General features: G+C 41.3%; 3 protein-coding genes across 4 annotated transcripts in view; all 3 read left to right on the top strand.

The window, feature by feature from the left end:
- Nucleotides 1-1,051: 1,051 nt before the first annotated feature.
- The window catches only part of LOC118407616 (zinc finger protein OZF-like), an 83,989-nt gene continuing 70,144 nt past the window's right edge, over nt 1,052-14,896 (top strand). Inside the window, exon 1 of one of the 2 annotated variants that reach the window (XM_035808119.1) lies at nt 1,052-1,161. The gene's annotated coding sequence lies outside the window, so the exon portion shown is untranslated. The remainder of the gene's footprint in view (nt 1,162-14,896) is intronic. The other variant, XM_035808121.1, reaches the window with a different exon arrangement.
- Nucleotides 6,084-7,227, top strand: LOC118407630 (zinc finger protein 502-like). Its single transcript, XM_035808138.1, has one exon. The coding sequence runs from the start codon at nt 6,115-6,117 to the stop codon at nt 7,210-7,212; it is 1,098 nt and encodes a 365-aa protein (XP_035664031.1). The 5' UTR covers nt 6,084-6,114; the 3' UTR covers nt 7,213-7,227.
- The window catches only part of LOC118407709 (zinc finger protein 501-like), a 482,642-nt gene continuing 481,956 nt past the window's right edge, over nt 14,211-14,896 (top strand). Inside the window, exon 1 of the mRNA XM_035808228.1 lies at nt 14,211-14,226. The gene's annotated coding sequence lies outside the window, so the exon portion shown is untranslated. The remainder of the gene's footprint in view (nt 14,227-14,896) is intronic.

Here is a 14,896-nt window from a genome sequence, read left to right as displayed (position 1 = left end):
GTACATACATTAATTACATAACCTAAAATAATGATTTAATTACTTATAAGTTTGTTTCTTTCAAACTGAAAATCAAGTAACTTAAAAATAATTGTGTCTATTGAAAAATTACAAAATTGACCTATGAACTATTGATAATTTATAATTATGATGTTATTATACTATGTTATTGTCCATATTGTATGTCTTAGGATCATAGGAGTATATCATATAAACATGTTTTAAGACCATTATATTTACCTTATATGGAAATCCAATCTTCCACGCAGGATTAAAGTAAGGTTATTCATTGCCACCGTGGAATCTGTACTGTTATATGGCTCGGAAACGTGGACCTTAACCAAGTCACTCGAGTAAAGGTTAAATGGCTGTTACACCCGCATGTTACGCGTGTGCCTAAACGTTTCATGGCAACAAAAGCTTACGAACGAGCAACTGTACCAAGACATACCATCAGTCACCAAGAAAATACAACAGCGCAGATTGAAACTGGCTGGGCATTGTGTTAGACACCCTGAAATCCCTGCACACCATCTTGTACTCTGGGAGTCTACTACTAAATGAAAAAAGAGGTAGGGGAAGACCCAGGGTGACCTACCTAGACAATTTACGTAGTGACACAAGTCTGCATGATACCAAAGAGCTACAAAGGGCCATGGAGGACCAAGTGCAATGGAGGAAGTTCTCTGGATGTTCTCTGGATTGGTTCGAGCGGGAGCTCGAACTAAGTAAGTAAGTATTTACCTGCTTTAGAGAAGTCTTTTGGATTGAATAACCTTATGCTAAACGATATGAAGGAGAAAGGAAGGAAGGAAGGAAGGAAGGAAGGAAGGAAGGAAGGAAGGAAGGAAGGAAGGAAGGAAGGAAGGAAGGATAGACCAAAAGGTACTACCCCGCAGTCCTAATGGATATATTTCATCATCATATGCATAAGCAACAAACAAGACAAAAGTCTGCGAATTTAATTCGATTTTTGCTGAATGAAACATGGACATACCTATTAACGTGCAAGCAGGCATAAAGATATTATCTGGGTAATCAGGCAAACATTATCACCTTTGAACCGCTTTACCTTCACCTCTGACCCCACGACACGACGAAAGAACAAAGCTGCCCGAGTCCCGGCGGTTTACGTGAAGAGAAAACCCGCCATAGAAGCAGGTAAGACATACAAACATGCATCCAAGTATTCTGATAACGTGCGAAAGAGTTTAACGTCATGTTGGTGGGAAAAGGATCACCGTAACGCTTTTGATTTATAGACATTTTCCAAATGTAACTATGGTAACATTGAAGGGGGAGGGGGGCGAACCAAAATGCGTGCGACCTAACGTAAGAGGTTTGTTTTCGGCTCTTTCCTAACGGGTTTACCGTCTCCCGGTGTACCGTTTCAGTCCTGTGTTGTTTGATATTGTGGAAAATCAAGAACTTTTAGACTTGAGACACATGTAAATTTGCTATTTCCCTGTATACCATACTATTATAAAGTATTAGGTAACTTTTTTTTTTTCTTCAATTGTATGACTCACTTTGGAGAAAGGATTTTTGTGGGAGGAATGTTGGATTGTTTCACAAGTAATATATTCATGCTATTCCAGGTTGCGGCGTCCCTCCCCTACGTCCATAAAGAAGCTAGCCTCTGATTCGGCACCGTTGTCATACCCAGGTATGTGGTCTCATAAGGTTCCGATTGAAAATAAAATTTCATATATAAACATGTCATTTGTCTTTGAAAAACTAGTCTATCGCCATATAATATAATTGATATTAAGTAGACCAACATTGTCCGAAGGCAAAGTTTGTCAAGAGCGATTTGTAATGTTTTTTTTCCATATTTGAGAAGAAGAGAACTGTTAATGCTTGTTACAAATCTAAAAAGTTGCACTTTGCAGGTAAAATAAAAACATAATTCTTAGTGTGTGTCACAGCTCTAGCAGTAAGTTTTGATCTACAATCTATACCCTCCCCCTCCTACAGAGCAGAAATGGACGATTCTAGCGGTGAACATTCCTTGGAAGAGCAGCGTGTTGTGCATCCTGGGAAGGAGATGGACCATCCTGGACACCCTGTGAATGAGATTGACAGCAGACGACCAATGAGAGTCCCAACCGTAGAAAACCCCCTTAAGTGTGATCAGTGTAACTATTCTGCTTCACGAAAATCGCATTTGGAGCAACATGTAGCAAAACACACCGGTGAGAAACCCTACATGTGTGATGAGTGTGGGCACAGAGCGACTCAAAAGTCTGACTTGTCCGTACATATGAGAACCCATAGAGGAGAAAAACCGTACAAGTGTGATCGGTGTGATTATTCTGCTGCACAGAAAGGCCACTTGAACCAACATCTAATGAAACACAGTGGTGAGAAACCCTACATGTGTGGAAAGTGCGGGTACAGGACAGCTCAAAAACAACACTTATCCCAACATTTGAGAACCCACACAGGGGAAAAACCCTACAAGTGTGATAAGTGTGTCTACTCGGCAGCACAGAAATCCACCTTGGACCAACATGTAATAAAACACACAGGTGAGAAACCATACATGTGTGGGGAGTGTGGGTACAGCACAGCGAAAAAGTCTCACCTAACCGAACATGTGAGAATTCATACAGGAGAGAAACCCTACAAGTGTGATCGGTGTGACTATTCTGCTGCAACAAAGACTGCTTTGAAGCAACATGTAGCGATACACACCGGTGAGAAACCCTACATGTGTGGGGAGTGTGGGTACAGGACAGCTCAGAAGTCTCACTTATCCAAACACATGCGAAAACACACGGGAGAAAAACCCTACAAGTGTGACCAGTGTGACTATGCTGCTGCACAGAAAGGCACTTTGGACCAACATCTAATGAAACACAGTGGTGACAAACCCTACATGTATGGAGAGTGTGGCTACAGGACTGCTCAAAGGACCAACTTATCACAACATTTGAGAACCCACACAGGAGAAAAACCCTACAAGTGTGACCAGTGTGACTATTCTGCTGCACAGAAACAACATTTGATCGATCATCAAACGAGACATTCCGGTGAGAAACCCTACATGTGTGAGAAGTGCGGATACAGGGCGGCTCAAAGATCTACCTTATCCCAACACATGAAAACACATACAGGATAAAAACCTTACAAGTGACCATTCTGTTGCAAAAAAAAATTCTCCTTTAACCGACATGTAAGAATGCACACCAGCAAAATGACCTAGATGTGCAAAGTGTGTTGGAACAAGGCAACTCAAATGTCTAACAACCTAAGCATATAAGAACCCACAGAGGAGAAAAACCATATAAGTTACACCAGTGTAACTACTTTGCAGCTAGGAAATTTTATCTACTTTTCATGTATACGAAAGAAACTAAATGTGACAGTTGTACAGGCAATAGTTCTTGACCTCCATGTCATGGGGGGGGGGGGGGTAGTCAGCTTGATCTTGATCATACCGATTCTCATGCTTTTACCACATTTTGCACAATTCTCGCTATATTTTGCACCAATCGCCTACACTATTTAATTGGTGATAGAAGGTTTTAAAATAGGGAGGTTGTCAGCTTGATCTTTTTGAAATGTAAGCGCTCATACAGGCGACAGATATAGAAGTTAACTTTGAACTGCAGCTAGGTGTCGCTGCTAACAATGCAGTCCCAGACGTAAAATACAGCCACATACATAGATATAGGCACACCTAAAACTCTATAGATGTAGGTTTTGTACCTAAGATAGTAGCCATAATAGATGTGCTCCTTTCTTTTGTGTTGGCCGCTTATTTTTTGATAACATTTATGTAAGAAAGCTTGTTTGAAATCGGGCTGTAAAGAACATATAGACGTAGGTTTTAGACATGAGATAGTTTCGATACGATCTTTGTTTTTTTCCCACCAAAATATAGACATGTCGGTATTAATTTGAATGCTGGGACATTTTGACATTGGTATGTTTACTTGCTTGAGTCTACTTTATTTGATAGAAGATCTTATATTAGTATATAGTTTATACGTACCGATGTGTATGCTATACATGTATGTATTCGTAGTATTTAAGCTTATAGTAACATAGATGATACTGACATGTTTAAAAACTGAGCATAATATGGTAAAGCTCATTCAAAATAAAGTAAGTCTAAGTAAAGGTAGTAACTTGCATTGGTTTTGGTTAATATCGTCTGATAATTTTGACTCCGTTGTCTTCGCAGCTTAAGATATGTAGACATTTCCTACCGTGGCGTAATTTTGACAGAAAAAACAAACAAACATAATTTCTTCGAAGATAAGATTTTTATTTTTATTTTAATCGTACCCCAATAGCATCCTTGTGGAAGCAGCGTCTCAAAATCCTAACGTGAGTTGAGGAAGAAATCCTGCGCATATCGGATCCCACCTAACCTTCAAAACCTGACAGAATCTGAAAAGTAGAAATTGAGATAGAACGTTTTTGTTTGTTTGTCAAGAAATCTCCATTAGTGTTGAAATACATCCACTACTCTTTTTGGATTACTTTTTCATAAAATACATGAATTATAACCACTGCTACTTCATTTATAGCGTTTTGCTAGGTTCAAAACCAGAGAGTAAAGCGTTATGCGGCGATCCGTGGTTTAACCTATTGAGTATCAGGTTTGTGACCTCTCACCTTTACCCTGTTGGTGAGTCCTGACGTCCGCCATTTTGTTTGTTTGTTTGTTTGTTTGTGCCTTTATTTTAACTCGATAAAACTCCATCGGCCTACTAGGCCGCTTTTCGTGGAGGTCGAGCATACACGGAGGAGGTGAGGGGTCAACTAATCATATACATATTGACACAAAATTCCTATTGATAATACTGAAAATAAAGGAATTCTAAATACATACATACATAAATGAAAGAATAATAATAATGTAAACAAATGACAATCATTAGCTCGTTGATTCCATACACGTTCGTGGATCGCTACCGTGTCACTAGTCTTTTGAAACTAGAGATTGAGGTTGCAGCTCTAGCGTCCGGTACGAGACAATTCTCAAGATTGTCTTCAACACCTAAATGTCTGAATTGTGTTACATTTAGGATATTTAACATTCGGTGTTCAAGACAATTTTGGGAAGACCTTTATACTAACGTTTTGTCGAGGTGGCGGCATTATGGCACCTGGTGGAATTATGACAGTCAATGTTATATGATATAAAGAAGTAATCTAATCGTATCGTAAGTTTGAATAGAAAATTTCGTCTCAAGATGACAATTAACAGTAGAGATAGAGCTACAAGCTTGACAACATATATTACCTAGGTTCAAAACTACGACGGTGGATTTGCAATAAAGGTCTTCATGTAGTAAACCGTTATCCAGTGATCTTGGGTTGACCCCTTTGTGAATGATATATCAGGTTTGTGACCTCTTACCTTTGACCCCTGCGATCTGACATCCACCATTTTGTTTGGTGTTGTCGTCTCATCTCCTCCAAACTTACTCGAGTTTTACGTGATTCCAAAAGCCGTGGAGACTACTAATCACCATAGACGTACAGGTAAGACGCCCTGTGATTGCTGTTAATACCGCCTGGTTGGTGGTTGTTCAATTATGAGTAAGAAATAGAAGATTTTAGTTGTGTTTGTCATAGGTATTTGCATGGGGAGGGGGGGGGGGCAGTATAAGTGTAATGTAACCACCAAACAACTTTTGGAGCATACGTACACCAGAAGCATGGGTAAAATAGGATTTTTAACACAATACGAAGAAGAAGTAGTAGTTCTATAGGCCTCCCGATCTTTTACTGACCGCCTTATGACAATGATTTGAAAAGAATTTATTGGTTTCCCCTGGAGGTCATTTGGGGTCAATGAAGTCATTATTCTTTGCCAGATGAAATGAGTTTGTTTTACAATTCTTAGAAATGGAAGATTCCAGTGTTGAACGTTTCTGTGGAGACCAGTGTGCTGGAGATCCTGGGAAGGAGAGTAAGTCCACAGAACAACCTGGGAAGGAGAGTGACAGCAGGGAGACCCAGACAACAGACATCCAGCAGGAAACGTGTGATGTGAACTTTCCCCAACCTGACAACACATCAACCTCACAGGTACAGGAGAGCAGAGGCAATGTGGGAAGGCATGTGGTTAAACACACTGGTGAGAAACCCTACATGTGTGGGGAGTGCGGGTACAGGACAGCTAGGAAGTCTGACTTATCCCAACATATGAGAATCCACACAGGACAAAAACCCTGTGACCAGTGTGACTATTCTGCTTCACGTAAGTGGAGTTTGGAACAACATGTTGCAAGACACACCGGTGATAAGCCCTACATGTGTGGGGAATGTGGATACAGAGCGGCTCAAAAGTCCGATTTATCCAATCATATGAGAATCCATACAGGTGAGAAACCCTACATGTGTGGGGAGTGTGGGTACAGGACAGCTAATAAGTCCCACTTATCCCGACACATGAGAACCCACACAGGGGAAAAGCCGTACAAGTGTGACCAGTGTGACTATTCTGCAGCACATAAACACCATTTGGACCATCATTGCACAAGACACACCGGTGATAAGCCCTACATGTGTGGGGAATGTGGATACAGAGCGGCTCAAAAGTCCGACTTATCCAAACATATGAGAATCCATACAGGGGAGAAACCCTACATGTGTGGGGAGTGTGGGTACAGGACAGCTAAGAAGTCCCACTTATCCCGACATACTAAAACCCATACAGGAGAAAAACCCTACAAGTGCGACCATTGTCACTATTCCGCAGCACGGAGAGATGATTTGAAGAAACATGTAGCAAACCACACCGGTGACAAACCCTTCATGTGTGTAGAGTGCGGGTGCAGAACATATACTAGATCTATCTTATCCATACATATGAGAAAGCATTCAGGGGAAAAACCCTTCAAGTGTGACCAGTGTGACTATTCTGCTGCACGGAAATATTATTTGGACCAACATCTAATGAAACACACCGGTGAGAAGCCTTTCATGTGTGACGAGTGTGGGTACAGGACAGCTCGAAAACCTGACTTATCCCGACACATGAGAAGCCATTCAGGGGAAAAACCCTACAAGTGTGACCAGTGCGACTATTCTGCTGTACAGAAATCCGACCTGGACATCCATCTGGCAACACACACAGGTGAGAAACCCTACATGTGTGGGGAGTGCGGGCACAGGACAGCTCGAAAGTCTAACTTATCCAGACATATGAGAACGCATTCAGGGAAAAAGCCCTACAAGTGTGACTAGTGCGACTATTCTGCAGCACAGAAATGTACCGGTGAGAGTGTGGGGAGTGTGAATACGCGGCGGCTTATAGGGTTGAGTTATCCCAACACACGTGGACCCATACGGGAGAAAAACCTTATAAATGCCATCAGTGTTACTACTCTGCTGCAAAAAAAGTTCGCCTTTCAAAACATTTGACAAGACATACCAAAGAACCTACATCTACGTGTGTGACAAATGTACAGCATACAACGTTTTTGCCTTAAAACGTGAACGGTCATTTAGAAAAAATTGCATCCAGTTATGAAAATGTTATCTGTAGCCTTAGTCTGTTCAAGGGCCCGATAGCTAGTCTGTAAAAACGAAATTTACATTAGAGGCAGACATGTTCAGTTAGAGATTTATAGCAATCTTTCAAGCAGTTGGTTTGAACTAATTGCTAAGTCAAATTGCACCTAATACTTCATAGTTGTAGGTTCTGTACATAAGAAAGTTTTAGTAGACTCACCTTTTCGTGTTAAAATCGACTGTTTCTTCTTTTTAGAATTCCATGTAGAAATTGTAACGTTTTTGCATTGGTGTTTCTTTGGTCTAATTTGTTCGAAAGAACAACATTGCCTTTGCAAAATTCGCAGCATTATATGCATACATATATAACAATAAGAACATTGCGTATTGCTTACAATGTGTACTTAGTATTCCGTACATTTGTATTCTGAGTGCTTATTCTGTATTTTTTATCTTATAGCAACATCTTTTACATGGTTCAGAACTTCATGCAGTTTGGTAAAGATCATCATCAAAATGAAGGGATGTAAATAAAACAAAGCCTTTGATTCTGTGTTGATTTCCATTGTCTATTGACACGATTCTGACTGCATTGTTTTAGCAGTGTTACAAAGGGGGTCGGTTATATCCAATAGTTGCGTTATTTTGGTTCATCATCATCATCATCGGTCGACGTGATCGCACATGTTCGCACATGTATACACGCGACGGGGTTACACTGCCCCTTACGGAGTATAATTACAAGACGGGGATGCGCCAGGTCTCCCGTCCGGGTAAATGATGTAAATCACCGTGTGGCTGATACGGTATGGAGGTTCCATGAGTTCTAAATGTGAATTAAACAAAAACGCTGTGTACATCAGCCGTTTTTTTTTTTTTACTTGGCCTGATTGGGCCTAGAAGTGAAAGCCTCACATCACAAACTAAGGAAAAATTGGTGAAAAGGCCCTGGTAACATACATCGTACGATGTACCGCGACGGGGATTTCATGCGCGGTAATAGCTCCGTACGTTTGAGAAAACTTGGGCGCAATGAAAATGCTAGGTGTTGCATAAGGTATTTTGCAGAGTACGCATGTACGGGTGAGAGGAATCCTGGGTATTATGTCAAAGGTGAAGGCCCATGAGAAGTTAACATTGTTCCCTTTGCGTAACGGTATCCAGACGGTAATGGCGCATTCAAGATGGCGGCATTTTTACGTTCATGGTTCTTTAACTTTTGGCATATTGCCCAGATTTCATGTTGCTCACACATGCGTAGTGTACTGTACGAAAAAGCGTAAACCTGGAACTGGGGTGAGGTCGCACAGGTCAGCTGTATGTCCTACTGCTGAGAAAACATGGCTGCCGTGCCGAAAGGAACTGAAAGACACAGCATATTTGATGTCCCACCCATTACCCCACCTAGACTCAAGACTCGAGTCTTTTGGCGAGTTTTTTTTTCTTTCTTTCTATTATTTAATGCAGGAACCAAACACAAGCCTTTGATAGGCTCAAAACCACGAGAGTAGAGCGTTATGCGGCGAACTTTAATTTGACCCATTGGCAAATGGTATTAGGTTTGTGACCTCTGGCCTTTGCCCCGTTCATGAGCTGACATCCGCCATTTTGTTTTATGCCGTCGTCTTTGGTGCTCATCTCCTCCAAACTTACGTGATTTTTACGTGATTCCAGAAGTCGTGCAGACCACTAAACACCATAGACACACAGGTAAGGCCTTTGAGTGTCGTCCAATATTCCTGGTTGGCGCTAGTTCAGCGGTAAACTAGAATAGAAGTGTGTTTACGATCGGTAGTGGGGGGGGGGGGGTAGTAATGAGTGATGTAACGGCTGTCAAATATAGATTTGTACCTTCAATATACAGTCAGAAATGGTGCATCACGAAATCACGAATCTTGATTTGATAATTATTAACTATAGATTATTTCACGATGATTATGCTTAGTAGTAGCATAGTTCACATGACCGATACCTTTGATGTAATCAGTGTTTTTCTGTATATCGTCTTTTCCATTATTCTAGCACCATTCTAACGTCGGCCCCTAAATTCTACCACAAAGCCTACGTTACAATCAATTAATCAATCAATCAATCAATCGATCATCAGGTGATAAAGCTCTTGAGGTGTCTGTGTATGTATATCTTTATGTTTTTCTGTGTCTATGTTGCTGTGATCTATGTATATATTATTTGCTTTAAGTACATGTATGTGAGTCAGTAAGTGCCTGTAAAAAAAGAATCTTGAACTAGGCTGTTGAATCCCCTGTATATATTTGTTTGTTTATTTGTTTATTTGTTCAGCTGTATACAAACAGCCAGGGCTGACCAACTAGCCGTAGGCTATTACCAAGGGCTAACCCTGGGAGAGAAGTATACATACATGTTACATATATAGCTAATATATATAGCTAGGATATATCCGACTGTTGTTTATTTTATTTACTGAGACTGCAGACAATGCTATACTAGTACTTGGCAAACCACTGGAAACACACACGGGGTGCTAAATCGGGTCCACTAGTTGGACAAAGAATTTCTTGTGTCAAATCTGAACCCTTGCTTGTGTGCAAATGACGTACATGAATTGATATATTTTACCCAGATTCCCAATGATATCACAATGGAATGAACTCTCGCGAGATCTCCACTCGCGTGAGTTTATGACATGTGATATAACTCCCCCTCTATTCACAAGTGAATCATGAGCCGGACGGGAGGGACACAGCCTAGCAAGAGTAGACTAGTCTAGCTACAGTCCACGGTCAGAGGCAATGTAGGTTTCTAGTGTAGCCGTTTTTCACCAGAGGGATATCTCCGATCTGTGTGGATTATCCAAAGCTCCGAAGTTATATGCAACTACCACCCTACATGCGCTAGATGTTTGTGTACTGCAGGGACCAGAGTACACGAACAACCAAAGCAAGTAGTCAACTGGTTGTCCCAAAGCCTAAGCGAGAGACCTTCAGAAGATCAATAGCCTACCGTGGGCCCAATGTCTGGAACAGCCTACCGCCAGACACAAAGAGTGTATGGCTCTTTCTCATGTGGTACAGCAGTCGGAATAAAACCGAGTGTCAGTCATTTGGTACTTTGTGTAATAATAGTTGCCATATCATGTACAATTGTCGGGCAATAAAGTTCTGTTCAAGTGTAGGTGTCTTTTCTGTGTTATATCTGAACAACAGAGCGCAACACATGATATCAAGTTTCGGAGCAATTCTTCACCTTTTCTGCTGAAGAGGATATTAGTAGATGGGGGGAGCACGGGAAAGAAGTGCAGTCAAATTTTTAGCCCCCCCACCCACCCACCCCCTAAGTATTTTACGGGTAAGCATGGAATCTCGGATTCCACGATGCCTCGGTCTTCTCACCCCAGTCCTTAACTCTCCACTGAGGCAACGTGAGTGGGAATATATTATTATTTTTACCATCATTTCAGAGATGGCGGAGTTCACATGTGTGCCTCCCGTTAAAGAGCTTCATGCGGAACAAACTGCGAACGAGACGCACATCAAAGAGGAGGAGACAGGAGACACTGGATGGCAACAGGATGGACAGGAGAACGTGCTGTGTCAGGAAACGTACAGTGAGGACCAGGAAACCTACGACTACTTCGGTGCGACCCAACCAACCGGACATCCTTGGAACGAGACTTACAACATTTGGGAGCAGACAACAGACACGAGACGGCAGCAGGAAGAGAAAAGGGACGAAACGTGCGATGTAAAAGCAGAAATGGAAGAGTCCAGCTGTGAGGTATCTACTCGAGTACTGTGTACTGGGCATCCTGGGAAGGAGAGTGACAGCATGTAGACCCAGACAACAAACATGGGCCTGCAGCAAGAAACGTGTGATGTGAACTTTCCCCAACCTGAGAACACACCAACCTCACAGGAACAGGAGAGCATAGGCGATATGGTAAGGCATGTGGATAAACACGCTGGTGAAAAACCCTACATGTGTGGAGAGTGTGGGTACAGGACAGCGCGAAAGTACCATTTATCCCTACATATGAATACCCATACAGGAGAGAAACCCTACAAGTGTGGGGAGTGTGAGCACAGGGCAGCTCAAAAGTCCGACTTATCCAGACATATGAGAACCCATACAAAAGATCGACCCTACAAGTGTGACCAGTGCGACTATTCTGCAGCACAAAAATTTGACTTATCCAAACATATGAGAACCCACACTGGAGATAAACCCTACAAGTGTGACCAGTGTGACTATTCCGCCGCACGGAAATCAAGTTTGGACCAACATCTAGCAAATCACACCGGTGAGAAACCCTACATGTGTGGGGAGTGTGAATACAGGACAGCTAAGAAGTCCCACTTATCTCGACATATGAAAACCCATACTGGAGAGAGACCCTACAAGTGTGACCAGTGCGACTATTCTGCTGCACAGAAAGGTGAATTGAATAAACATCTAGCAAAACACACTGGTGAAAAACCCTACATGTGCGAAGAATGCGGGTACAGGACTATAAGAAAGTATACCTTATCCCTACATATGAAAACCCATACAGGAGAGAAACCCTACAAGTGTGACCAGTGTGACTATTCATTTGCAGAGAAATCCAAATTGGGTCGACATAGAAGAAAACACACCGGTGAGAAACCCTACATGTGTGGAGATTGTGGGTACAGGACAGCTGTGAAGTGCAACCTATCCATACACATAAGAAGCCACACAGGAGAAAAAACCCTACAAGTGTGACCAGTGTGACGTTTCTGTAGCAAACAAATCTCACTTGAACCGACACTTACGAAAACACACCGGTGAGAAACCCTACATGTGTTGGGAGTGTGGGTACAGGGTGGCTCAAAATTCTGACTTATCCCGACATATGAGAACTCATACGGGAGATAAACCCTACAAGTGTGACCATTGTGACTATTCTGCTGCACATAAACCCTCCTTGGACCATCATCTAGCAAAACACCGGTGAGAAACCCTACATGTGTTGGGAGTGTGGGTACAGGACAGCAAGAAGGTCTAACTTATCTAGACACATGTGAAAACCCCCACAAGCGTTGTCAGTGTGACAATCCTAACCCCTCACAGTTGTGGCCAAAATGACTCTACATATGCATGTGGTATTGTAACTGTAGGTGCTGTGTATGTGATATAGTAACTGTAGGTGGTGTGTATGTGGTATAGTAACTGTAGGTGCTGTGCATGTGGTATAGTAACTGTAGATGCTGTGTATGTGGTATAGTAACTGTAGATGCTGTGTATGTGGTATAGTAACTGTAGGTGCTGTGCATGTGGTATAGTAACTGTAGGTGCTGTGCATGTGGTATTGTAACTGTAGGTGCTGTGCATGTGGTATTGTAACTGTAGATGCTGTGCATATGGTATAGTAACTGTAGGTGCTGTGCATGTGGTATAGTAACTGTAGGTGCTGTGCATGTGGTATAGTAACTGTAGGTGCTGTGCATGTGGTATAGTAACTGTAGGTGCTGTGCATGTGGTATTGTAACTGTAGGTGCTGTGCACGTGGTATAGTAACTGTAGATGCTGTGTATGTGGTATAGTAACTGTAGGTGCTGTGCATGTGGTATTGTAACTGTAGGTGCTGTGTTATGTGGTATAGTGACTTAGGTGCTACTTTTGAGAGGGCCACACTCAGAGCAAATGTTGTTTTTGAAGGACCTTCACACAATGTTGTAAAGACTTGACTTGAAAGAAAGAAAGACACGTTGATGAGAAAATGAGCTGAAATCTGTAATTTACTGACGCTTTGGTGGCTATTCCCTTTGTCTTACCGTACGGAACATGAACATTTTGTATAGGACAATGTGAACACCGCACCACACTTGTAGTATTGAAAGTAATCGCCAAATCTTATAGCGGTAGAAAAAATGTTGTAGTGATAGAAAAAGTTTTGCATATAAGATTATCATATTTATTTCGTACAATCCTATGGTAGTTATAGCATGTTAGTAGCTAACCTTTAATGAATAAGTAATCATGTTGGAACCTGAATTCTTGGGATCCTGGACTTTCTGGACTTTGATTTATACGAAAGAATAACATTTACAGCAATACGCGCGCCTTTTATAGTGGTTATATGCATGTACTTGGCACATATATGTAGTTTGTTCACATGGATTCTTAGTATTTGGCATAAAGCATGGTATATTACACATACTTGAGAACCGTTTTTGGTTCAGTGTTGTCAAAATAAATCAGGCGTAAACAAAGCCAATGATTTTCTGTTGATTTATATCGTCTGATAATCCTCTTTCTCCTGCCTTAGCAGTTTTACCATTAGATAAGTAGAGATATATTCAATTGTGGTTTTATCTTGATTAAGGATTTCTGAAAATAAATGCAGCGTAAAGAAAGCCAAATATGTGTTGTAAATATAGTTCAGTCATGGCATTGCCGTCGCAGTGTTTCAAATTCTAAATGTCAATTGAACAATAGATGTTGGGCATAGCAGCCTTAATGCCAGATTTCAACTTGATTTGAATAAAAGTCAGACGCGTAGAAAGAGAGTCAGAACGTTTTTTTTTTTTTTCGCAGGTTCAAAACCAGAAGAGCAAAGCTTTATGCAGCGATCTGTGGTTTGACCCATCGTCCAGGTTGTATCAGGTTTGTGACCTCTCACCTTGGCCCTGTCGGTGATCTGACCGCCATTTTGTTTGGCGTTTTCGTCGACGTGTTCGACCGAACTGACGCGATTTTACGTAATTCCAGAAGTCGTGGAGACCGCTTACCACCATAAACCTACAGGTAAGGCCCTTGGTTGTCGTTAGTGCTGCCTGGTTGGTGCTAGTTCAGCGCTTAATTAGAATTTGAGGTGTGTTTGCGATCGGTAGTTGGTGGGGAGGGGGCCAACTTTGACCTCCTATAGCTCCCAAACGGCTTGTGCTAGAACAACCAAACTTGGTGAGCTTTCCTAGAATATTGTTGGCAACAATTTGAAAAAAAAATTACGTAAGTTTATGATTTTTCGTGTTGCCATGGCAACGGGTTTCTGAAAGGCAAATTTTACAAAAATCACTAATTTTGGTTTAAACAATGGGATTTTAAGATTTTCTTGCTAAACTAAACATCTTTTCATATATCTTTAATATCTAACACATCTAAGTTCAAAATTTATAATTAAATATTCATAAATTATGCTAATGAGATGACTTAATTGGTCAAAATCCAAGATGGCCGACAATATCATGATGAAAAGTATAACATGCTTATTTGCACTCAAATTTCATCACTACTTGGTATTTTCTTACAGAAAACAATCATGTGAAAATTTTTAATCCATCTTCAAGGGTCTTCAGTGTTATATGTTGAAAAGATATATCTTGAAAAATTTAAGGTTGATAATCCAAGATGGCGGATAGCTAAGCTACAGATGACGTCATTCTATGACGTAATTTTGACGTCGTTTCGTCGGCTT

The sequence above is a fragment of the Branchiostoma floridae genome, unplaced genomic scaffold, assembly GCF_000003815.2.
Source record: "Branchiostoma floridae strain S238N-H82 unplaced genomic scaffold, Bfl_VNyyK Sc7u5tJ_1439, whole genome shotgun sequence".
Lineage (NCBI taxonomy): Eukaryota > Metazoa > Chordata > Leptocardii > Amphioxiformes > Branchiostomatidae > Branchiostoma > Branchiostoma floridae.
Note: the sequence above shows the minus strand (reverse complement) of the source record. Positions and strands in the feature narration are given on the sequence as shown.

What these genes read in the sequence shown, in the direction of transcription:
- LOC118407630 (XM_035808138.1), top strand. Translation starts at nt 6,115, where the DNA reads ATGTGTGGGGAGTGCGGGTACAGGACAGCTAGGAAGTCTGACTTATCC.